General features: G+C 41.2%; 2 protein-coding genes across 4 annotated transcripts in view; one reads left to right on the forward strand and one right to left on the reverse strand.

Annotated features, from left to right (window-relative positions):
- LOC114058261 (acyl-coenzyme A synthetase ACSM3, mitochondrial-like) overlaps window positions 1-5295 on the reverse strand; it is a 28348-nt gene extending 23053 nt beyond the window's left edge. The window contains 2 exon segments of the mRNA XM_027885441.1: window positions 252-516; window positions 5182-5295. Of these exon segments, the coding sequence (XP_027741242.1) occupies window positions 252-452 (201 nt within the window). The 5' untranslated portion in view covers window positions 453-516; window positions 5182-5295.
- On the forward strand, window positions 2638-23406 carry PDILT (protein disulfide isomerase like, testis expressed). Of its 3 annotated transcripts, none has more exons than XM_027885438.1 (11): window positions 2638-2957; window positions 9203-9409; window positions 12280-12413; window positions 14613-14750; window positions 15465-15575; window positions 16490-16648; window positions 17604-17801; window positions 19090-19210; window positions 20607-20788; window positions 22020-22109; window positions 23219-23406. In XM_027885438.1, exons 1-11 carry the CDS (start codon window positions 2762-2764, stop codon window positions 23285-23287), a joined length of 1605 nt encoding a protein of 534 aa, XP_027741239.1. In that variant the 5' UTR covers window positions 2638-2761; the 3' UTR covers window positions 23288-23406. The 3 variants fall into 3 exon arrangements, with proteins under 3 accessions (XP_027741239.1, XP_027741240.1, XP_027741241.1); XM_027885439.1 differs by having other exon boundaries at window positions 16523-16648; XM_027885440.1 differs by lacking the exon at window positions 16490-16648.
- Window positions 23407-26535: the final 3129 nt, after the last annotated feature.

Below are 26535 nucleotides of genomic sequence, written 5' to 3' on the forward strand. Positions count from 1 at the left end.
TCTCTTTCTATTGTCTTCAACTGCTACTGCTATGATGATGATGATGATGATGATGATATGTTATTTTATTTCAATTCTTAAGCTGTTCTTACCTCAACCCATGGGGTTTACCTCTTTTTTCCTGAGTCTCCTCCCCACCCCCTGGGGGTGTGCATGTGTGTGTTCATGTGATCCAGGAGCTCTGTGGTACTTGGTTGCTGGCTGGGCTTAAATTACAACACAATGTCTAAAAAGCAAAAGAAAAATACTACCTTTTCCAGTTGTGACCACTCATCTAAGACATCACTCGCAAAGTTGAAGTATTCTGGCAGCTCCTTTTTACACTGGTTTATAGAATCATAATGGGAAATAATCTGAGATGTCAGAAGCCTCTTGTATCCATGGAAGGATCTGCAAGGCGACCTGAGAATCTTCAGACACTGAGGAATCCATGATTTAATGAATGTTCTCATGATAAATGATGTTTTATCAGACAGTGGGGAAAAAAAGTCAGGATTCAGCAGAGGAATCAGTCACCTGAAATGAAAGAAAATACATTTAAAACTAGCGTGGTATTGGATGCTGTCTTGTTTGTGATATTGGATAAATTAATATAAACCAGGTTGAATAAATAGGTTGTTTGAGCACATCCTCATTTTCCCCTAGTATTTTATGCTCCACCTTATCTGTCAAAGAGATTGTTCACTGGTTTTTCATTAGAATCTTTGTTCTCCAGTTTGTCAGCTGATGAATGGTTCTCATATCTCATCTCTAAATTTCACTTACCAGTCCTTTTCTAAATATCTGTCTTAATTCCTTTAAATTTTGTATTTTACTCTGCCTGCTTGCAGAAATAAAATGCCATTAGTTGTTAAGTGCTTTGAGGACAGTATCACCTTGACTTAAAAGGGTCTCTATAATTATGCTATGCCTTAAATATGCACTAGATGGCGAGTCATACTGCATTTATGCACCAATAAAACCGATGAATCCCTGAAATATTTCCTGGTTAGTTCTATTTTCTTTGGGGGCATGGAATAAACACAAAATAAATAGCAGTTGAACACAGGTGAAATGCCAAAGAGTTCGGCTGGAGTGTGCAACTTGGGGAAGGACACTTGTCATAAAACAAACTTGCAAAGAAAATGCCAACGCTTCCAACTTCTCCTTGTGTTCCCTGTACAATGTACAGGTGTGTGTCTAAAAGAAAACACTGTACTCCACCAGTTTAAATTTTCTGTTCAGTTCTACAAAATCCCACTTCTTTCCTCACTGCAAACTGTCCTGGCAGGATGGACTGTTGCATGATCCTCCTTTTACTGTAGTTTCCTTCCAGGACACAGAGGTTAGAAGCCCCTTCCAAAATGGTGCCTATTTCCTGGCTTTCAGGAGGGATTTAAATTGTCTGCTATTTATTTCAGTGGCAGACGGGAAACCAGCTCTCTGTGCAAATGGTTCTGCCATCCTACCTGTGCTCTGGGAGCCTTGGGCTGCGTTCTGAGCTTGCAACACTGCCTGTTCAGATCAAACAGGCCTTCCCAGTATTAACCTGTAATTCTGAAAGATGATTTTTAACCTTACTAGGATGTTACTTGAAAGGCATCTATGGAAAAGAGCCTGTTATGAAGAGAAAGAGACCACAAAGTCAAATGGGAGACTCTTATCTTTCTGCCTTTTTTTTTTCTCCTTTAGTACCTGATTGCTGAATCTGTATTTACGTGTGATCTTATCTTGCAAGCAGTCTGAATACACAGCTCCCTCTGATTTCATTTGGCACCCTGTACAAGTACTAACAGAGCACATCTCAAGGTGCATTTACAACCCAAAACCTCTGAGATTTAGGAAAGAGTTTGCTTGAAACCCAGCCCAGCTCACATCAGGCATGAAAAACAACCTCAACTAAAGCAACATGTCACCCAGGATCCTTCACCCTCCAGTAAATGGAGACTCCCACAAACACTCCTTTCTTTTAGTGGTACTCTCCTGGATAGAAAGGCTGCTAAGGGCATGAGGAGCGAAGCAGCACTTGCTACTCCTTGAGAAGGAAGAGTGATTGTTGGAGGAGGTCTCATAGTTCACAGGCGTGGCTGACAGTTATCCAAAGATGAAAGAGTACATTTAGTCCCTTTGGTTTATTGCATAGATATTGTAGCTGCATGAAATTATGCTATTGAAAAACCAATGGTTTAACCCACAAAGTAGTATCTTACTTGAGTTACAGCTTGGCACTTAAGTAGAGAGGGGAACCTCACAGAGAAGACACTGAAGAGATGCAGATACTAAAGTTACATATGCAAAACAATGAGAGTGTTTCCCTGACTTCAGCACACTCACTCAGATCCACAATCAGTAGCTCCATGAGTGCAAGAGAAACCCTCAAATCCTGCCCCAGGTGCCTCACCTTGTTGCTTTGTCTGCAGCCCTGCACTGGGTAACACTGACAAGACCAGGGTGTCTGATTACAGAAGTGCACTGACTGCAAGCATTTCACCCTGTGCTTTCTCTCTCACCCTCTCCCCGGGGTTTTGTTACAGAAACACTAAACCCAGCTTTCCCACAGATACTTTTTTCCCCAAAACACTTCTAAAGATTGAGAAGTAGTCGACCATCTTAACCTTGCTATGGAAAGGTGCAGTTGGCTCCACTGGTGGTAGACTCCTCTATCAACCTTATCAGCCTCTTGGTTTGGCTGATACAGCCACAGCCATAGGAGCAGCAAAACCTGCTGCTTAGCGCTCCTTTGCTTGTTTCTTTCTCAGTATCTGGATAAAGGCAGGACAAGATGAAGACACATCTGCTTTTCCTTCTATTGCTGTTTCTCACAGGCTTCCTGGCAGTAGACACCATAAGCCCAAATGAAGCAAAGCTAAAGAAAGCCAAGCTGCCCAAAATAAAAAAGGAGAACAACGTCCTCTTGCTGAAAAAGAGCAACTTTGACAGAGCATTGAAGGAAACCAAGTACCTCCTGGTGAAGTTCTGTGAGTATCAATTTCCACTGTCTCATGCTGATGGCTCTGCAGAGCATGACTGATGCTGGGACACTCAAGTGTACTCGTTCTACCATTGCTTTGTCCCCCAGAAGTCCTTGTTTGTTTTGTTTTTCTCCGTGTATCTATTTCTGATCATAACTGCAGCAATTTATTCCTTTTTGGGATGGCTAAATACCAGTCTGCTACATAAGACAGTGCTGAGTTTGCATTCTTCACTTCCACTGCCTAATTTTGCAAGTATGTGTTTCACAGCAGTAATGGGTGAAACATCAGGAAAAAAAATAAAACCAAACAAAAAATAATCAGGAGTGCTTTTCTCCCTCTTACATTTTCATCAGCGTTTTGAATGAGGTCTTAGTTGGATGGCATCTCTCCTCTGGGAGTGCTTGGGCTTCAGGGAATGTCCTTTTACAACATTTTGGTGATTGTAATTACATTATATGGAATATTTCCCTGAAATGAGCCCTTGATCAGGTGGAAACAGGTTTGTGGTCTTTCTATTAGGTTGATGTTCATTCCTGATAGGGAGAAAACTAGCGGGGGCTTTTGAGTAACTAACTTTGTTATAAGGTCTGGCCATCAAGTACATCACAAAAGCAAAAGCCAAATGGTATATTCTAGATGTACTGTATGTCAGTCTGAAATGAAAACGCTTGTATTTTTCCAGCAACAAACCCTAAAATACCCTAATAGATTAGTGAAACTAAAAATGTGTTTGGGTCATACCAAACATTTCACTAATCCTAAAATGATGTTATGAAACTTTAAATGTTTTTAACTTTCAGAATAATCACATTAGAAAATTACTTAAAACATAATGTCTACTTAATAATAGTAATAAACTTTTAAACAATCTTGAAAGTGTTGAAATTTGGGAAGATTTTATTTACTAATTGTGGATGTTTTAAAGCCATTCGCCAAATTCACGCTACAGTTGTGAACTGTTTTATCTCCCTGAAGATGCATCATTTTAGTGAAAAAATAATTGATCAGAAAAACCTTAGTAATTCTCTAATCTTAGCTTTGTAAGAGCTGATTTTAAGTATAGAATCTAAATGTCCAGGTCAGAGAAGAGTTTGTAGCCAAACCTTCTTAGTACTGGCACAGATTATCAACAAGGAGATATTGCAACACACTTCAGGATTGCAACGTGATACGAATGGAAAGCAGACGTGAAAAGACTCATAAAGGGATAGAAGTTGAAGAGAGAAGTTCTGAATACAATAGCCCAGGACTTGGGCACTCAAAAGATGTGGAGATCTAAATCAGGCTTTCTTCTCCCTGCTTCAGAGCAGAGTTTTGGATCTCTCTGATATCCCATCACTCTCACAACTGGCTTCTTCAGAAGGGAAGGACAAACACTTCCATTCCCCACTGCATCTTCCAAAAAACATCAGAGGTGAAACACTGCTCCACAGCCACACCTTGCTCCAGTGATCCTCATGGCTTTCTGGTTTGGATTAAAGGCCAAGATATCTGAAGGGCTTATCGAAAACTCATGGATTTCATTTCCCCCACAAAACATAAAGGCATCTGCAATCCCTGTAAAGAACTGTGAAATCAGTCACGAGAGGGATGAGCTCCACAGCCCAGATACATTACCTGGCAATCACTGGCCTCATCCTCTCTAGCTCCTTTTGGAGACAAGCCAACAAACAGCCTCTAGGGAGTGAAAAACTATCCTGCAGTGAGGCAATGCCCCAGGATGTTGGAAACCTGACTCCACAGCGCTGAACAAGATGATTCATTGGCCGCAATCATTTCATTGCCACAGCACAAAGAGACTAAAGATGAGACATGCATGTGCACCTGCACAAAGAAGCCATAAACCCACAATATTTTATGTCCTACTCCCTAAAACAGGCTATCTGAATAAACAATCTGTGTGAACTACTAAGGAAACTTAGATAATGTGAGAAAAAGCAATATTGGCCAGATCACACAGGAAATCTGTTGGGGCTGCCAGGAGCTAGCTTCACAAATCCAGAATGAATGCAAGACCTGAGATCTTTCTTTTCTTGACTCACTCTCAATCACAGAGACATAGCCAGAGAAGGAATGCCAGGCTTCCCAGAAGGTGGGGTTTCTTCTGGTGCTGTACCAACACAGAGAAAAGTCTGAGCTCCAAACTTTGGTTCAACACTCTGTCTTAGACCTGTCAATTATGAGAAAACCCCAATGCTTTCCCTGTGGCATAATATTATTTACTTACCAGTCCCACAATATTTATCAGGTGAGGCCTGCTCTGATGTCCTCTTCCCAGAGACTCCCAAATCCTCCTAATGCCCGTCAGTTCCCCCGTCACAGCGTCCCAGGTCTGCCTTCCCTCTATTACTATAAATACACTCTGACTTAGTGCCAAGCAGTGGACGGGTACCCTCTGGAGCTGGGCAAAGAGCACAGGGCATGTACCCAGCGTAAACACAAAGTATTGACCCAGAAATCCAGCACCCCACTGCCCTCATCCCAGCTGTGTTATGGAACAAGGCATGGCTGAAAACCGTACAAGCGTCACACGTGCAAGCCCTGCCACCTGCCCAGCTGAGTTCTGTGCCCTGCCTGTGCCAGGAGCACAATCTCAGCGCTCAGTTGAACATTGTTCTGCTGCTGCAGTCTGTGGCATCTCCTAATCCACGTTAAACTGACCTAAATGTCACACAAATGCTTTTTGGCACAGGAAGTGCAGGGCACTTGTCACCAGCAGAAGGTAGATCAGTGATGCCTGCATGGGAGAATTTCACTATTTACATTATAAATTGGCTGAATAGAAGTCCCTGTGTTGACTGCAGTAAACTGCAGAAACAAACACACACACACACACACACACACAAAAACCCCAAGCACTGTAACAAATATGCTCGTCAGAGGGAGAATAAACTTCATACACTTATAAACACAAACACTAGAAGCACTGCTTTTAGAGTACATGCTAACACCACTTCTTCCCACCTACCAGAAGAATTCAGGAAAAGGCACAGCTCCCAGTGAATGCTTGATTCCACAGATCTCTGAGAATGCTTGCTCCTGTCCTTTCCTGTGAAAAATTGTCAGTTCCTGGATAAACATGTGGATAACCTAAGGACAAGCACACAAGTGGTGCAGACCTTGTCCTGCTGCTTTGTGTACTAAGCCTACTCTCATTTATGAAAAAGTGATGTTTACCTCTTCCAGTAGAACATTTGCACATCCAGTGAGGCACCCATAGGAGTCCTGCAACCTACGACTGACAATTATGCTGCGATAATGACACCTTTGATAGGCAAGATGAGGGTTACTCTTAAAGATAAATATCTCCTTTTAAAGGCAAAAAGCCTGAAGGTGATGTTATTTAAAAACAAAACAAAACAAAACAAGAAAATGCTGCCTATGTATGTATATACCAGTTCATAAAAGGGGAGATTTCTGGAACACAGGATGGGTCATGACTGATCTTAAATCAATTATATAGCTCAAATGATCAGCTCACTTATAAAGCCAGCATCCAAAGCATACTCACTCCTCTGATAAGAACTGATTTCAGCATTCAGGTGTGGTCTTCTCACCACATGAGGTGAATGCAAACAGTTCAAACCTGCACACAATAGTTATTTCTTACAACTAAGCTTCCCAAAGGAACGTAGTGCAGTGTGATAGATAATGGAATGTGGATGCCTCATTCCACTTCATGCCTCATTCTGACTTCCTCAGAAATCTGTGTCAGTCTTTAAGGAGTAAATCTTCTTGAAAGAGTCACTCTAACTGTTTGCAAACTATGCATATAAAATTGCCCAGAACAGTGGAAATGTGTGTGGACAGGTAAAAGAGTCACTAATGATGTTCTAGTTGCCTGCTGCAAACTTACTGACTACCATGGGTTCCTCATGTAGGTGTACTCCTTTGAATAAGGATCCAAACCTAAAATAATCCTTGATGTTTGCATAACAAAAGATCTCAAATGAACTGCAAACATCAGTTAAAAAGCAGAGGTCAGCACAGGAGACCATGACTGTATCTCAGTGTAGAAGAGAATGGGAGAATTCAAGGTCACACAAGAAAGTTTGCAACTGCAGAAGGATTAACACCCTTCCACTCTGACATGTTCAACATGAAACCATCCTTCACCTCAAGAGTCTTCTACAGAGAAACTTACAGATCTGTAGCACAACAGAAAAAAGAAGCCTACACAGAAGATGAGAAATGGGACTGCTAAAATGATTTTGTGACCGTGTCAGAAACTAACAGGTAGCAAATCAGTATCCAGTATGACAACAGGCACAATCACAATGACTGCAGCAATCCCTAAACCATGAAAACAGACAGCAGATTGGAGGCCATCAGCAATTAGCTAAAGGAAAAGGAAGTCATCGAGCTTCCATGTATACTCACTTCAAGAAGGCTTTATGGTCATTAAACACATCCATGTATCAGCAAAAATTTTATATGTCCATATTTCAATATATTTTAGCTCAGTAAACTGCACCATGAAAAATTATCAGCAGCTTACTCAGGTTATTGATGTATTCAAGAGGAAGAGTCTCTCAAAATACAAAATTTCTGTTTCTCTTATCACCTTCAATTTTCCAGTCCTTAATTTATCCTTGTTTTCATTTACAACACAACTAAAACTGCAGATAATGAAGACACTTTCCCACCGTGATACGATGCTGTTGCTGAGTTTGAGGTCTTTGAAGGGCCTCTATCATCTGGCAGCTGTGGCACAGCACCCTGGTTTACATGGGGGTCCCACCACCCGTGGATGCCTTCTCTGCTGACCTTGTTGCCTCTCATCTGTGTCTGCTCCTGTACTCTGCTGATGCTCAGCTCTCCTCAAGTTTGAAGCCTGTGATGCCACATTAACCTCAGCAGCTGCTGCCTCATCCCAGCGCCTGAAGTGATCGGTGTCAATAAAAATCTAAACCAGAGGAAGCCAAACAAAACTCAAGAAAAGGCTCCAAAGAAAAGCAGTGATGATTTCCTGCAACTCTCAGGCAACTTGAAAAATAAAGCACCTGGGAGGCAAACAGAGAATGAGTGGAATGAAAAGGAATTGATGGAAAGCTGAAGAGGAGTTTAATCACTCAGGAAAGCAGGGGAAAGGTGCATGATGGATTTTCCACATGGTTTCTGGGTAGCCAAGGAAACAGTTTTTATCTGCCTGATGAAGAAGCCTGTTCACTCACTGAACTTGTGTCTCACAGTTTTCAGGTTAATGGTACTTGAATTTCTCCTGGTCTCTGACTGCAGTGATTCCTTTTTACATGCTGGACTCATGCACTTTTCCCAGCTCCAGCCTGGAGCTGCTAACTCTACCATCTCTCACTATCTAAACGTGCTACTTGCATTACTAGTTACCTGCAACTCTGACTATCTTTTTGGAATTGAAATATTTCAGAGAAAAATGGATGTTAAACATCCTCCCCCCCGCGACAATTTACATCAATATCTCATGTGCAGAAAGCTTAATATGCTTCAGCTTCTGTGTCTGGACTTCACCAACAATTTCTTCTGCCCCTTCTCATTTCACTGTGCAAAAAGCACTTAAGCTTCCAAGTTCCCATCTGTGGTAAAAGGAGCTGTACAACATTAGGTTGTTAGGAAAAAATCATTGTACTGAAACTGCCTCTGGTGTAAAACATTGACTTGGAATTAGCTAGAAGGTGCTGGATCCTGATTTTCTGGGTAGTTTCTTGATTCTTATTCCAGTTTCACTCTGTCCAGATCCGGACACCCTTCCTCCTGGAAGCCGTGTGAGCTAGAGAAGGGCTGGCACACAGCACTGCAGGCAGAAATATATTGCCAGTCTCTAAAAGACCATACTCTGTTCCTCTGTTTCTCTCCTCATATCTTATCTGGAAAGTGGTTTCTGCATTACAAAGGTTTGCCTCATGAAGTGCTTACAAAAATGGGATCTTATCAAAGAGTGCTAATGTGAGTAATATCTAACTCTATCCTTGACCTCCCTGTAACTCATACTCAGCATAGTCAATCAAACTACTTCTTAATTCCTTGCTGTATCTTCCCAACAGAAGATTACTGAAATGTTAGTAGTTGTTCACCACAGCTGGTCCAAGGACATGCAGAGTGATGAACAACCAGCATTAATATAAAGAAGTAAATATAACCTCTCATTTATTTCTGAGTCGTATTTCTGCGTTATTCACCTCCCCCAGCTACTACTTGACACAACAACCTGCACCAGAAAGCTTCACCCTGTGGCTTATGTAACCCACTTGCTTTTGATTGGCCTTTTCCAGATGTTTCTTTAGCTCAATCATCTCAGAATTTCTCTGAAGAATTTGCTGAGGCTGCACGACAGCTAAAAAAAGAAGCTCCAAGAATCCAGTTTGGCAAAATTGATGTGACACACCAACCTGATTTGAGGAAAGAATTTAATATTCAAGCCTTTCCTACTGTGAAGCTTTTTGTGAATGGCAGCAGGGAAGATCCTATAGACTGCAAAGGTAAACTGTCTTATGCACTGATAAGATAATGATATGTAATGACAGGATGTACCTATCTATTATGCTGCTGAGAAGAAAAATATAGATGTTCAGATAAAGAATACACAAGGTAGCGAACTGGTTTTTACAATTACCTTTGTACCAATACAAGAACTTGAATCTGAATTCATCTTCCAAGGGCATAACTGAATATGCTTTTCTGTGTTCAGCCAAATTAATTGTTGGTGTTATTCCACTGAACAGAGAATCACCTCAACAAGACAACTTACTCCCATATAGCACAATAAACATTAATGAGCTGTGCCAAACAAGAATTTTGTCCCAGACTGCTCCATTTACCCCTCTGGTCCACTGCAGTTTCCATGGGTAGTGTGCCTACAGGAGTAGGCTGGAACAACACTGTGCATCTCTCAATGAATTGTGAGTTCACTAGGTTCCCTGATACACAGGTATGCTTCCTAAGCTAAGGAAAATAATTTTGCAATTTAGCCATCAGAGGGAGCTCATATGTGGCTCAGAAATAACATGGAATAACTTGAAGTCTTTTGCAGAAAGTTATTAAACAAAGTCAAGGACAGACTTGAAATCCAGGCCTTATTAGAGATTTTCGTTCACTTACAGTATATACAAGAAAGTTTGGGGTTTTTTCCTAAAATGATGAACTTTTACAGAGATGATAAAAATTGCATGACTTGGGCAAGCATCTCTGAGTGTACTGTGGGTGCACACAGGTGAATCACAAGTTTAATACAGCTAACAAAAAAAAGGAACCTAAAGTTTGCCTCCTGAGTCTGTACACAACCAAGTGCTAAGATACCTTTAACTGCTGAGCCCCCTGTGGCTACTGCTGAAAGCTGATCTTCAGTATTTTTAGTAACTTGCTCCTCCTTGGTATTGAATTTCTTACCAAGTTCCCACCATCCAGGCTTGTGCAAACAGCAGCTTCTGCACAAATGCCACTGAAAGCGTGATGTGCCATACTGAACTTTTATTAGATGTGCTGATACCTGAAAGCAAAAGCCCCTGCCTTCAATCTCTGATTAAATCTATAGCATTGACAAGAAAACCTCTTTGAAGCTGGTAAACCTGACACATTTTCTCCTGTGAACCAGTGAGTACAGAGTATCTTCACAACACACACACAGTCACCCTTCAGCAGAGAGTTGCTCTTTCAGACACACTTCCCAGCAAGATGCAAGAACTAGGAAATTGTCTTCTGCTCCTTGTTTTGTACACCAACCGTTCAGAGTACACGTGCCACCAAATAATGACTTAAACTGCATTTTGTTGACTGGTGAAGGCTTATGTGCAACAATGGGTAAAACCCCTCCTACCACATGTGACTTTTAAACCACTGAGCATTGACAACTGGAAATGTGCAGTGACTGCCCAGTGACTTCTCATGTAGAACTTTGTGCATGCTTCATACCCCAAAAAACCTGCAGGGTTTGCTTAAACCAATAAATTAATTCAAACATGTTATGGAAGATGGAATTTTTGAATTGCTGCCCCGGCAACGCACAGAACATGAAAGCCAAATTCCAGGCTTTGTAAAATCACCACTTACAACTGCCAGGCCAGAATTTGGCCAGTAGAAACAAGCTACATAGGCTGTTTAAAGCAAACCAATAGAAAAATTAACCACATGAAAAGTATGCTGAGGGGCTATAGCACTGACATAAGCTGCAAGACCTCAGTGCTGGATTTAGACAGTAGAAGTCAAGCACTGTGTGACCACTAGATATTGCTCTGTGCTTTGCTCTGCAGCCTATGCCCTCCAGAGCAGATGTCTGCCTGCTTCACCTTAAAAAACTGTATTTTAAACTGGTTCTGGTATTGCCTGCTGTAAAATTGAGGGCAGTAAAATGGTCTGACTCGATTTTGATCTTGTCATACTGCTAAGTCCAGTACCAGGACTTGCATCTTTGATAATCCACTTGTTCTGTACATCTTGACTCTAGCACTTCACAGCATACAGGCTTTTTCTTTCTCATGTATGATTTTCATTAATCCTTTGCTGGACTCTTGCTCGGGTCCAGCAAGGCTGTCTGTCACAACAGACAGAGATGAAAGGGCTACTTTACAGCTGGGATTTTAATCACCTGAGCCTCAGTTAGTTGCTTTAATTCCTCTGCAAGCATGATAGCTTGAAAATGTATTTTTTAAAGAGACTCAAGATTCTAAAACTCCTGAAATCTTGACGAGAATTAGCTAAATAAACAGACTGATTGTAATCTCCATAAAACTGCTAGTACTAGTTGGGAACCCAGAAGATGGAACAATCCAGAATAAAAGAACAACTTCGACACTTCAGCTTTTTTTCTTGTGTCTAAACTGAAGTGATGCTGCAGCTCCACAGAGGAATTTTAACATGTCTCTGTGCCTATCAGATCCCTCCTGCAGCACCAGAGGAACAATTTTGACACCTAATTTAATTGAACAAACAGTTCAATAAGACCTGCAATTGGTTTGAAGTAATTTTGGATTAAACCTCAGGTCGATAGCGTTTTATAGCTTACTGTGATTTTGGGACAGATGAAATCTTACAGGACAGGTTTTCTGCTTGTCTGAATTTCCTCATCTCTATTCTCCATATGTGATTAAGAATTTAACTGGATTTACAACTATTTGCAGAGGTCCCAGAAAACACAGTACTGATCCATCATTGATCTTCCAGAGTCAGCAATAGTTTAAATGGCAGCTAAACCCTGGGGTTGAATTTGGATGTCCCAAGCCCACTCTGAATCAGCTTTGACCTCAGTCTTAAGGAGTCCAAGTCCGTTTGTACCTCCACTGCCTTTATCCTGATTGTACAGAAATTTCTCTTGTTCATTTTTGGTGGTCATTTTAACTCTCTTTTCCTTCCACAGGAGTCAGACAAGCCTCAGTCTTCATTACATGGGTGAAAAGAAGAACAGGACCCAGCACTGTTTTAATCAACTCTACTGATCAGGCTGAAGCCCTCATAAAAGCTGATGATTTGGCAGTGATCGGCTTCTTTAGGGTAATTCACTGGAAAGCTTAAAATTCTGGTTTCTGTTCCAACTTTGGGGTATACTGCTTGCTCTCACCACCAAATCCCACTCATCCAAAAGACCCAGAATTCACCTGAAAAACCCAGGCCCTCAGCTTTCTATACATTTTTTTAAAAAATTTCATTGTTTCTATCTACTCTTTCTCACTTCTAGATAAGCATCTCAGGCAGAGATAAGAAAACCTCACACCCCACAACCACAGTTCCTTAATCAGTACCCAGGCACAGAGACCCTGAGAACAGATTCTGAGAGCATGATGCTGCAGCAGCGTTTGCACAGCCCTGGCTGGTCACAGCAGACTTTCCTGTATCCTCAGAGAAAGGGCTTCTGCCAAACCATCCCATATTTGGTGGGTGGGGGGAAGAGGGCAGAACTATTGAACTTCATTATTTGCTACAGAGAGACTTAACCTGTTCCTGGTGTGAGCTAACACTGCTACCGGAATCTGCAAATGAAAAAGGTTGTAATTGCCGCCCAGAGTTGCTACCTATCACTGCATTTCTGTTCAAACATGGTGTAAAATCATAGACATGATTAGTTGGAGGCTGTTCTGCTGAAAGAATGTTCCCTTCCTGCTAAAGTCCATTGGAGAAAAAAAAAAAAAAAAAAGCAGCAGATATTGTCTGATATACTGCAGTGCTTTTTCTTCATCTTTCCAGCTGATGATTTAAACAACTTCAGTGAAAATCAGGGGTCAGAGCACAGTTCCATGAATATCATGCTAGCTGTGGTCTTTAGCTCCTGTCAGCTGCCAAATCTGCATGGATAAGAAGTCATAAAATACCACCACTGTATATAATCCAACGCATGTAGTCCTTTCTCAAGCAAATTCTGCCAGTTCCCAGAGCAGAATAAGATTTGTTAGAGTTTGGGGCTGAATGCTTGTGAACAATAGTCAATAGGCGTGCTGTCAGAAGTCAGTAAAACAGGAAGAGTTTTTTCCTGTTTTTTCAATGTGTCCTTGAAATTTTTAATATCTGAAGCATTCAATCAAGGATTTTCTCTGTCTAAAGAGACTTTTATTCTGGTATCTCTCTGCCCAGTTACAAGCACAGTGTCTGGGCTCATACCTGAACTGAAAATGTCCCAAATGTGCTGGCTACAGTAGATAGCCCAAGTCTAATGGCTATGGAAAACAGGATTCATTAGCAAAATACCCCATAGTAAAAAAGCTGGTGAACACAGACAGCATAATAGGACAAGCTGTGAAAATGCTCAGAGTGCCCAGAATTTTGCTTTGCAGCAATCTGCTCGCAGGCGTTTAGGAAGGAAAGCAGCTTTTCTGTGCTGGGCCAGATTGAGAAGCCCTTGCTATCACAGTGATGCCAGAGTTCCCTGAACCACACTGACGGCAGATATTGCCTGCAGATGTGTTTGACAGGACACTGATTTCACTCGGGGGCTGAAATGACAATCGATGAGCATGAGCTAGGGCATGTCAGAGTTCTAGTGGGTGGAAGCCAACAAAATAGTGTTCAAGCAAATAAAGAGCTGTATTTGGCCTTCTATTAGTCACAGATTGCTCACAAATGTGAGTGCCAGGATGTGTCGGAAGGTCTCAGCATATAAATTACTATTCATCTAGCATGAAATAATTGTCTGATTAAATCAAATCTGGAAGAGCTGCTGCCTTTCATCATGCTTATTTACTATTAGTTTGAGGGTGGACAGCACAGTGACTATTTGACAGATGTAGAAGTCAAGGTCCCTGCCTTGAAGAGCACTCAGTCAAAGCCCCAAACACATCAGTCAGGTCCTCTTGCAAGCAGAGAGCCCTCCTCTCTAATCTGTCACATCCTGCTGGCTGTGCAGACACTGAGGAAGGGGAGCAGCTGGTGGCACAATCCCTCCCCATGGGCAGAAGGGGAGTGCAGGGAAGGTGAGATTAGGGCAGGATGGACAGAGGGGACCACTCCCTGTCCCTGCTCACCCACATCAGCCAACACCAGCTAGAAAGGTGAACACACTGGCCACATCACAGCACTTCCAGGATCTCCCCTGTGGTGAAGAACTTCCTTTGGAGCTAATCATGGCAAGATATACCCACTTCACAATTCCACTCTCTACCTCACAAGCCTTTAGGGGCCTGCCTCTCCTATTGCTCTTACTCCTATGCATCTTAGCAGAATGCAGGACACAGTTTTAATAAATACTCTTTCTGGGACTAGGAACTTCACAATGACAGTGTGGAAGTTTTCTGTGAGACAGCAAGAGATGTGCCAGAGATGCCTTTTGGGATGACAGCCAGTGAGGATGTCTGTGCTGACTACGGCATCCAGAAGAACACTCTTGTGGTGTTTAAGAAGGTAGGAGTACAAAGGCCGAGCTGTGCTGTGGCAGTGGCAGTTTTGGGCCATGAAAAGGCAGTTGGGGAGTTTTTCAGGTTAAATAATTTCCTAGCTGAAATTCAAACAGCTCAACACAAAAAATAATGCATTTACAGTCAAGAGAGACAAGTGGGAGGCAAAATGAGCAGCCTTTGGACAACTGATATTTTCAATCTGGCTGCCTACATTCAGGCTCCTAATTTATGCCTAAGGATCTGGATGTAATAACTTCACTTTCCAACCTTCATTATAATCAACATGTGCTGCCAGGTTCAGTGAGATTTGCAGACGTTCATCTCTTTTCCTATGTGTTGTTTTTGACCAGGAATCTCCTTTTCTTCCACTCCACAATAGGAGGAGTGACCAACAGTAAAAACAGAACTACACAGAGTAGCACCAGTATATAGTCTAGGAAGTAGTCAGACCTAGGATTTCCCAAGAGAGTGTATGTCACAGATAATGTGTATTGATGTAGAAAAGATCTTTCAGTATGTTAAGATTACTGAACAAATCAAAACTGTCAGATGTACCTTGCATTTCAGCTATAATCTCATTCTGTAATCCAACTGTGACATTTATTTACGAGTTACGAAATTTCAGTTAAGGATCATAAAACTCTTACCTTTAAATACTGTCATTTTGCACCTTCAGTTAATAAGGCCAACAATCTCACAAACGTCACAATTTGTCCAGGGAAAACCTGTGCATAATGAAGTACTTGAAGATGGCAGACAGAACAAACTGGGTCTAACAAGGCTAATCAAAACCTTCACTTTGGATTTGGTCACTGAATATAATATTGAGGTATGTATGTTGCTGCATTAGCAAAAGCCACAGGAGAAAGACAGGAACCCATGCAGAAAGAGACCTTGGGAGCTCTTCTGCTCCTTAGTGACTGAGAATTTTGTTTGTTTGTTTGACAAGGCCAGCCCTAAACACATCTGGAAACACCAGCAGAACCCAACACACAGCTTTTGGTCTGACTTAGACAAAACGATGCTTCCCTCTGGCAAGATGTTGTTTCTTAGAGGAGAGGAGTAGTGGCTGGTTGAACAATGAACTCTGAGCATGCAAACACCTTCCCTCCTGGGAGCAAACACAAGGGCTGCCTCTGCAGCAACCAAGTGGGGTGGGAAGTTGGAAGGTCCTGGGTCCAACCATTCCACTCCAGTGCAGCAACCAGGGGCTCTGGCCAAGACAAGGACGAAAGAAATCAGCAATAATTGTTGCTAGTGCAGGTAGGGAGGGAAAGACATGGAAATACCTGCTTTCCTGGGGGACACCCCATTTCCTCTGACCATGGGGTGGCATGAGAAAAAGGGCAGCTCTGTGAAGGGAAGGAGACATAAGCTGCTGATGCCACCCAGAAGTGAGAGATGGGCCCAGCCAGGTCTAGTTCCTGCAGCTGGGCCTCCCTGGGTAACACTGCCTTTTACTTTCAGGGTTAGTTCTTCAGTGTGAGTTATACAGGAGGTCAGACTAGAGGATCACAGTCCCTTCTGACTGTAAAGATCTACGAATAATTATGAGGTTTTTCCTGGAACAGAAAAAAACCCCACTCAGCAGCTGCTGATTCTTCTCACTTTATCTTCTTTAAAACAATGAAAAAAATCCACCGGTTATGGAAATGATTGGGAATTGAGTCTTAAAAAGTAAAATTTGCAATAACAGAACTGAGTGATACACTGAGCCTCTGATTCACTGTTCTGCTTACAAAGAGTGGAACAGATGTTGAGCCTTTTGTTTCCCAGACATCTGTGAAGATTTTTGATGTCCCTGTTGAAAATCACATCCTGCTGTTCACCCCAACGAACTCGGAGACGTTCAGTGCGATTTATGAAAGCTACAAGTCTGCTGCTGCGGAATTTAGAGGAAAGGTTTGTAATGCTGAATCCAGCTTTGCAAATATGAATGCCAAAAGATCAGTGGAAAAACACTCACCAACGTTATTACTGGTAAAAGCACTGCTGTCAGTCCATCTTCTAATTCTATCAAACCACCAAAACCAGTTTTGGTAACTATTATTTGAATTTGTTAAGGACAGCCTGAAAAATAAACCTTACCAGGACACAATTCTTTAAAACATAAAGTTCACACAAAGGAGGACTAATTCCAGCTGCTCACAATTAATGTGTTTCTGATTTTACAAATATGACTTTCCAGGAGCAACTTCCAACCAAAGATAGTTTTAGCAAGGTTCTGGCAATTTCTGGTACTACCAGGAAATGCCATGAGGATCTCAGAGTATTGCCTGAACCAGGGGCTGGAACCAACTACAAAATCTGAGGAATATTGCAAGGTATGTGCACAGCCTTGCTTGCAGCATGTTTTTGGATGTATATGGACAATTATTGGCAGTCACACTCACAGGTATTTCAGTTTTCCATTGTCAGTCACTGGGGTGCTTTTCCTGTTCCAAGTACATGAGACACTGAAGAATGGTAAGTTCATCTTGTAATAAAATATCACATATTGGTAAAGACATCTGGATTTCAGGTGTTTCAGCTCTTCTGTTAAGATTTATGAAGAAGAGCAATAAGCACTTTGAGGGGTAATTTAGAAGTGTTACTCAAGGACGTGATATCAAACCACAGCGAAAGGACAGAGTGAAACACTCCATTACTTTTGGTTGCTTTAGCAATTATTAACTAGGATGGAGGTATGATAAAGTCCACAGAGCTGCTGGTTTCTGGTCCGAGACCAAAAATGGTTCTATACAATTCCTTGCATTTAAGGTTAGATCCTCCTGCACTGCCAAGCTCCATTTCTCTAAAATGGCTAATCCAAACTTGGAAGACTCAACCAGATGCATGACTCTCTCTTTATTGTCAGATACTCTTTGTTTTGGTGGATACTAACGAAGGAAGGAACGGTCGAATTTTTGAGTATTTTCGCATCAGGGACATCGATGTTCCTGCCGTGAGAATCCTAAATCTGACAAGTGATGCAAGGTACAAAATGCCTGCAGATGAGGTGACTGTGGAGAACCTTAAAGAGTTTTGCCAGAGCTACCTAAATGGAAAAGCAAAGGTATGTCTACTACTAATAAGACATCTCTCTACTACACCAGCTAAAACACTAAAAAAATTTGCAAGGCACCTTTTTTAAAGTTAGAACAATGTCCTGTTCTGATCATCAGTCTATTAATCTACTGTCACTCTAGTGAATTCAGCTGTTGTCAGAGTATTCCTCTTTATTTAACAACTGAGGTGGACTACAAAGTTTTCCAGTTGTTCCGTGTAAAAACCGGATAAAATAATTTCTGGCTGAATATTTTAGCTGATATCAACTGTTGCATTTTAGTGGTTTAAAAACTTCCTGATGTCTCAATCTTCCCAATACTATAATGGAGATATTTCACTCCTTTAGTTGGGATAGATGCAAACAATGACTGTGACAAATGTTGAGGTTATAGAAAAGTCCAGTAAATAGAGAATTTACAGTTTCAGAGTGGAGTTGGATTTGGTATTTTTTTAAGCTAGTTTAGCAGAGTGAACTTTCCTGGGGGGTCATTCCCAATGGTAAATACAGCATTTGTTGTTATAATGAGACATCATCACACTCATGTGAAAAATACGTTAAAATGTTTTGCTTATTCAGTGCTCTTCAGGCTGATTTACTGGGAGAAAATATGAAATGGTCAGTCTGACAGCAGGCAGAATTTAAGAAATTTGAGTAGTAGATCTTGGTTTCAGTGCTGGAGGGGGGCAGAAAGGCAGAAGAGATGGGAATGTCGCCTTATCCCCATCAAGATCTGCTTGAGTGGCACAGTCCCACCAGGGACAGAGGCCATGTGTGCCTTTCTGCTGCTGTGACGTGGTGTTAAAGAAGAGAAATTGCCAGCTAATGTACTGTAAATTGCAGGAGTCACGTGGGGACTGTGACTGGTGGTGGAGGCAGAGATTTAACCAGCAGTGCACACTTTCTTGTGTGTGTTTTACATCACTTTTGAGAGCCCACAGTACATAAGATTTTTAATAGTTTAGCTTCTGAATGTTGGGCAACAAGAATTCAGGACAAGGAATATAAATATGTTCCAAAGGGTAATTTTCAGATAATCTACTATGGAGTCTGTAATCAACAGAGGGGTGAATAATTCTGACTAATAACTATGCAGGGGTGTGAGACTCTAGCTCCTGCTGATGGGAGAGGAGGTGGTACCACATGGAGCCTGGCTAGGATATAAAGATTTAGAAAATATCATGTAGTAACAGTGCACATCAGGCAATGTTCCATCATTTTCACTTTAACTTGAGCTGGAGTACAATTTCTCAATGGTCCCTGCACTGTCACAGCAATATTTCTGTTTCTGCTTTAGGTACATCTCTCTAGTGAGGAAATTCCAGAAGACTGGGACAAGATGCCTGTCAAAGTGCTTGTTGGGAAGAATTTCAACAGTATTGTCTTCAATAAGACCAGGACTGTGTTTGTTATGTTTTGTAAGTGTTGTTGTTGAATTCAGATTTTAAGCTGCTTTAACATGATCAATTGGAAGGAAAAAATGAAAGCTCATGCTCATATACCAAACTAACATGCTTATGTACCAAACTAATTTTTTCACTTTACAGAAGCTGAGCTCAATGAATCTTTGTTGTCTGTGGAAAGCATTGAAGAAAAATGTGTGTCATATCTATGGTAACGCTGGGATACCTTTGCTGACTTAGTGTTGCACTGAGCAGCACTGGATCCCTTCAGTAAATATTTGTCAGGGCCATATCAAATCTCAGTGTTGAAGGACAACATGACACTAGAGCGTCATGTTGTGGGATGGAACATTACAGTGTGTTGTACAGCGTGAGTCAGGCTGTCTTCCAGGGGCAGAGGGAGAGTTGAGTGAAATGGTCTGGTTATAACGCTCTAGGATTAAATCCCGGAGGAACTGTGGTTTAGCAAATCATAGCTCCTTTTATCCTCCTCTGTCTGCAAGGGAAGTTACATGACTCTTTCCAGCAAGAAACCACTGCCCTATCCTTGTACCAGCCAGCAGGGATTAGTTTGTGCATTGGTTACTTCAGTAAAGCACACATGCAGCATTAAGGGAAACAGAGACAACTAGATGCACTGCCCCAAATTCCAGAAGCTCATGAAGGGAGTACATTCCTGCCACCCTCCTCGTTGGCTGCCTCACACAAGTAATTTTTACATTTCAGTGTCATGAACAAACTGAATGATCTAAGCAGGAATTGAACTAAGTCCTCTGGAAAGGAAAGGCTGGTAAACGGGATGTACTCTATCCAGCAAAGTGCCCCAGAAATTTTAATTCTGTATAAACTGAGTATGAGCATTGTTCTCCCAAATGAAGGATTGCAATGGTGTTTTATGCTGTTTAAGGGGATTCTTGGTCGTCAGCAGTTTGCCGTTCTGCCAACCTACATCAATGCAGTGCTCAGAGTCAAAACAGCACCATACCTCAAACTCCTCCTCTTAGTGTAAACATAGCATGCGTTATGAACACAGTAATTTTAATATTCAGGAAGTATTTTGTGCTTCAGACAAATATTTCATCACAGGAATGATGCAAGACTTACCTGGGTTGCACTGGTTATCTGGCACACCTCTCCAGCAAAGTTGTCCAAGTGTTGAGTGTTTATTGTAGTCATAAAAGGCTAAAGAGAGCCAAAGCAGCACTGCTATCAGAAATGCATTAGTGAATAACTAGTTATCACTACATGAAAACCTGAAAGTCAAGAAGGGTGAATGGTTTCAAGCAGAGACTGATCACAACTGAAACCCCAAACCCTGTTAACTCGAAGAGCTAAGTAGGTCCCAGTGATTGCACTAGCACATGCTCTCCTGTCAGACTGTATCCTTCTACTTTTATTTTTTAATTTGCAGATGCCCCTTGGTCCCATGACTGCAGAAAACTCCTGCCAATCTGGGATAAGCTGGGAGAGCAATACGACAGTCGTGAGGACGTAATCATTGCAAAGATAGACATCACAGCAAATGACATCCTGTCTGTTGGATTAGCTCGATACCCGTTCTTCACACTCTTCCCTGCTGGATCAGATTACCAGGTGAGAGAGAAGCTGTCGCAGGAGAGTGTGGAGACACAGCTGCTCACCAGGGGAGAGGGGGCATGTTTGCATGTGCACATGTGTCACAGTGAGAAAGGACTCCTTTAAGTAAGAAACCTTTGGTCCTTATCTACTCAGCACTGGTTTTTGAGCAGAAGGCTTTGCTGTCAAGAACCTGAATTAGAGGAGAAAACCTTCTATTGTCTTCTTCTATGTATGAGGCGGTGGCAAGGGCCCACATATAATTTACTAACTTGGACTACAAGTCATTAGAGCCTCACATTCTGCTGTTTAACAACCTCCAATCTTCCTGTTGGGTTCTAGCAACAGTTTGAGTGAATTTACAGATACTTCCTGGTAACTGCAGTGCCTTTTTACTTCAAACTATGACTAGAGATGTACTGTCACAGAACTACCTATGCTAGTTTTTTCCAGAGCAGGTATGACCATAGTCTCTAAAATGCTGGTACTGCTCTTGTTACAGCCTCTACACTTTCACAAAACTCAAGTCCCAAAACTTTCTTCTATACACTCATGCCAGTAATTTTACACAGCCTCAGCTGGGAATAAATATTTGTTGTCAAGACCAATGATTTTTGCAATATGCTACCGAATGAATCAGCTATGTTACACAATAATCAGAAAATGCTGCTGAAAGAGATGGGAAGGAAAAATACTAAATAGCTACATTTTCCATCTATATAGATTATCTAATTAAAAAGAAAATATCTCTGAAGCAAAAAAAAAAAAATCAAGATACTGTTATAATTAAGATATTACTAAGCTATTCATTTTTCTTCTTAGTACTAAACTTAAATTAAAGTCTAAGACATTTGCCCATGTCCTCATTTAATCTTTGAGGGAGAGATTTTCCTCTGAGATGTGCACGCACAGCTTCTAATGAATTGAACTGCAGTCCTGCACACTCACACCCTGTTTAGTCTTCATGCAGCAAAGCAGAAACCCATTAAACGCTCATAATAAATGTCAGTTTGCAAAAAAATCCAAACAACCAAACAAAAAAAACCAAACAAAAAAAAAACCAAAACCCCAAACAAACAAACAAAAAACCCAATAAAGACTTCCATTAACTATTAAGGTACTGCTTCATACTTAAAAATACCCTGAAATGAAAGAGTATTTGAAATCTCAAGTTTTTCCATCTGATTTTGCTGTTATTTGCAGGATTTTGGGTACAGAGTTAAATACTTAACCTTAAAATTCTTTTCAGGAGGTGGCCTATGCTGGGGACTATACACTGGAGGCATTTTCTGAATTCTTAGAAGAGCAAAGCAAGACAAAAACAGAACCAGGAGAGATGGTAGGTGTTTGAGCCAGACACTGATCTGCTGTGTGATCCAAGGCACACCTGAGCTGGCCACAGCACAGCCACACTCCTTGGCTGCTGTCATGTCAGTGCTTGGGTGGTTCTTACCAGCTCAAAGCTGGTTTCAAGCTGACTAGCTTGGCATGACCACACCAGTTGCAGTCATACACCACAGCCTGGCAGGCACAAACCCACTCACATCCTTTTTTCCATCACACAAAAACCTCTTCTCCCACTGCTCCTGTTATCGCTGAGTCACTACATCAACACTCTGGCAATAAGAACTGCATGGCAGAAAGGAACCTGTACCCTGAGAGGTGTAAGAAAGACTTGGTCACGATTTTACCTGGGGGAAAAAAAAGCCCCAGCTAAGTAAGATTCAGCTGCAGCTGGAGTGGTTCAAATATCCATTGCCCACCTCATTCTGCTACATCCACTGCAGCTTCTCTTCTTCATGAAACAAGGACACAACTGAGAGCGGATGATGTCCCTTCTCTCAGCGATCTGGTCATGATAATTGTCTGATTCCTTGACCCTTTCTTCTCCACTGTAAATCAGACCAGATAAGTGTTTGCTGTCCCAGATCATCCTGTTATTTAATCACAGGCACTCCACTGCAAAAAGACACACTGTAAGTGAGCGATGTGAACCATCTCCACACGGACAGCTACGAGCAACAGAACAAACCTGACAGGTGGATGTCCACCCACTATAAGAATCTTGGGCTTATTCTACCCAGACATGAAGTGGAACCACAGGACACCACTATTACTAATGTTCTTTTCAACTAGTAGGGAAGCTGTCTGTCTGGAGAAATAGTTTATAGTTTTCAGACTTATCTCCACCAGTGGCTTTGATTTGCTCATACATTCACTGCTCAAATATAAACCAGGGAAAAGGTTTAAAAACCTGAAGAGCACATTTTAGCAACAGCTGCTCTACTTCTGACCTCATTAATAAGACCTCAAGTTCCTTGATTGAAAAGATGAAAATCTGTGCTTCAGCCAATCTTAAAATTTTTTTTTGGAGGGAATTACTAGAGCAATTGTCTTTGTGAATATTAGTAATAAGCAGTTTTTCTCTTGCACTTCGTTTTTTAAAAGGATCCTTTGGGAGGAATCAAAGAGGATCTCAGCCAAAAAGAGACTGCAATAACAGAGAAAGAACTTTAATAGTACAGAGAAAGAGAAAAATTCTGAGGATTGTGGGGAATCCTTCCTGGAAGGAGCCCACTGGAAGAATGAATCATCTCAAGTGAACACAGAGCTGAATTAAAAAATAAAAATAAAGAATTCAGTATCAATGGCTCATTATGTGTGACTTCTCTTCTGAATCCAATTTAACTCCTAGATTTACAGGGATCGGTTGTCATGGGTTCTTAATATAAATGCCTTTATTGTCAGTAAAACTGCCCTCATTTAGAGAGGTGTATGTGCCATGGAAAACAGATCAAATATAAAGCTATTCTTTCTGAACAAGATCTGCAACAGGATGACAACCAATTTCTCTCCAATTTACCCTAAGACAGCCCTATTGTTTTCAAGAGGGATTAACTGCTCCCACAAGGATGGGTCTAACACTGCAAAGAGCATTTTTACAGTGATCTTCAAAAGAAGTAATTGAAGCTGGGGGCTGTGCCCAAAGGGGCAGCAAGGCACAGTTCATGATTTTTTTATTATCATGCAGTAACAAATGTAGAACTATATGAGATATAATTTAATTCCAGTAAGGAAAATACCATATCTAAGACACAAAGACACAAGTCTGACTCACATTTTACTTACATGAGATCCCTTAACCACCCCTCACATGTTATAAAAGTGAAACAGGCGAAACTGCTGGAAAACTCTGATTTCTTCCTGCAAAGACCAGAGAAAGCAGAAATAATTCTGAAGATTTTAAACCTTTTCTTACGCAGTTAGAGAAGGGAGAACACTCATTAAAATTTCATTTCACAAACAGGTGCCCAAAGTCTTTGTTCCCAACCTATTAATACTAAGTTACTTTCTTACATAAGCAGAGGAAAAATATGAAAATTTGGAAAAAGAAGGAATGCTTATTTTAATGGAAGAAGGCTTAATGACTGAAGTGAGAGAAACCATGGAGAGCTCCTAACTCACCTGCCACACAAGTCAGCGAGAGAGGGACAATTTTAAAGTACTTGGACCTCTTACATTTTACAACTATTTGCTAAAAAGTGCAGTTCATGAATGATGGCTTGTTTGCTGTCCAGGTTGTAATTAAATAAGCACATTCAGAGATTTAAATAACTTCTCTGCTTCATAGTTCTTGCAAATAAATAGGACTCAACATGCAACACACCTCATGAGGCTGTCAGTGGGGCTTCACTGAAGGGGACTTAACAAGAAGACAGAGAAAGTAAAACAGTTTATGTTGATTTCTCATGGGCACAGTTTAATCTCTACTGGGGCTGACATTCATTGGGACTTACAATTAAATCCCTTAATGGAAGAGAATTCTTGTGGAAGGGCATTCAGTGCTGGATCACCATTCCTGGTATGGTCCACCTGGGTTTTGTAGGTCTTGGACCTGGTTTCTTGAGCAGTTTACTTAAGACTATCTGAAACTGCTGAAGACCACAGATCAGATGGGCTCCATACATTCAGGTTTCTGCCAGCTGCAGCTCCCTCCTCACCCAGAAACATCACCTACAAGGGAGATGGGACTTAGAGCTGCATAAGGAAACTGTAGCTTATAAGTCTGCACAGTAGAGCTGAGAGATGCAGCCCACTTTCACTTCTAATTGTGAACCACAGCCAAGTTATTATTATTTGAAGCAATTCTCTGAAGATGACAAGTAAAGTTTAATTCTCATGTGTTCTAGGACAGAACAAATTTTTGATAGAACTGCAATATGGTACAAATCAAATCAAGGTGGCACTTAGTGGCAGGAGGAAAAGATGGGATGGTTTTGAAGAGTTCAAGCTGTTTGCTGTGGGTGTAAACTCCCAGTGCAGCTGGACAGTGTGGGATGCAGTTAACAGTAAGTGTTTCTCAGTACCCTTGTTAAGAGGACTTCATTTACGAATAGCACACACAAAAAAAATAACTTGCCAATTTGATCACTGAATTATACCCAAACTGCCCCTCTTATATACACTGAAGAAGACAGTTCTCTGTTGGACATCAAACATGAGCTCTCTGGGACACTGCCAGCAGGACCTTGGACAAAGTAAACCCGATCACTGCTGTCTATTGGGTTTCATTTGACTTTCATTTAACATTGGGCATTCATTAACAAACAGAAGCCCTCATTTGATATCTTGGGAGATCAGATTAGAAAGCGAATGAGATGAACTGAGTCCCAAAGAGAGGGAAGTGTCAGTGTGCTTTCCCTTTGCTGCTTACAACATGATGAAATCTGAATGGCAAGCAGTGCTACCAATATATTTTGAACAACTATTAAACACAGAAGCTATAATCTTTTAATTAGTTTCCTTACAAAAAAAAAAAATGGAGCAAGCAATGTTCAGCACCACTCTGTATCTGGCAGATGGGTTTACCATTCGAGATAATGAAAAAAATTAATTTTCACTGCGTCTACCCACTGTATACAAGGCTCAATCCAGAAACTACTATCTATCCTATTATAAGGTGCAAGATTACATTCTAATGAAAACATGTGCCATCTCAGCAAATGATGTTCTCATTTCTATTCCAGCCAATTTTTAGATGTTGTGTCAAGACAAGGGGCTAAGTGCAGACTCACATGCCACGCCATGGCACATGACAGGAGTTGCAAACCTACTTTATAAATCATCTGGTAAATGCCTGATTGAAAAACAAGTCTTCTTTGGTTGAAAGTTTGCCTTGTTGCTGGCTGGGTTCCTCCAACCCTCAACAGTGGCAAGATGTGCCCTCAGTGCCAGGCAAGTGACCTGGTAAATTGTCTTCTTTTCCCTCTGACCCGAGTCAGCTACAGAACATTTTCCTGGAACAAAAATTTAAAAGCATCACAAGGAGAACTGAGCCCTAAATGTCTGAAATGCAGTCACATCCTCAGGCTTTGATAAGTCAAACACTACTTTTATTTTAGTCTACACATGAAGTGAATCTGTTTGGTTTTAAAGAGTACATAATTATAACCGTGCTCAGACATTCTAAGCATTACTTAAAACCATAAAAAAATATTAAAAAAATCAATATTTATTAGTCCAACTTGTTCCTGTAAATGAATACCCATATTTTGAATGCCACAATCTCATGAAAAATCTCCTCATGCACATAAATAAGCCCTATCAATTAAGACTGACAGGACTAAGTAAAGAGATATCAATGTGTACCAACAGTGGAGCTGCTTTAATCTGCAGTGTCAAGATGATTTGGTTATCAATATGGAGCAGCAAAAGCAACACTCCCAGCTAGGGATCATATTTATAAAAAGCCCATCAAAGGAAAA

The sequence above is a fragment of the Empidonax traillii genome, unplaced genomic scaffold (assembly GCF_003031625.1).
Source record: "Empidonax traillii isolate 1590-97213 ecotype Southwest subspecies unplaced genomic scaffold, ASM303162v1 scaffold166:size2381449, whole genome shotgun sequence".
Taxonomy (NCBI): Eukaryota; Metazoa; Chordata; class Aves; order Passeriformes; family Tyrannidae; genus Empidonax; species Empidonax traillii.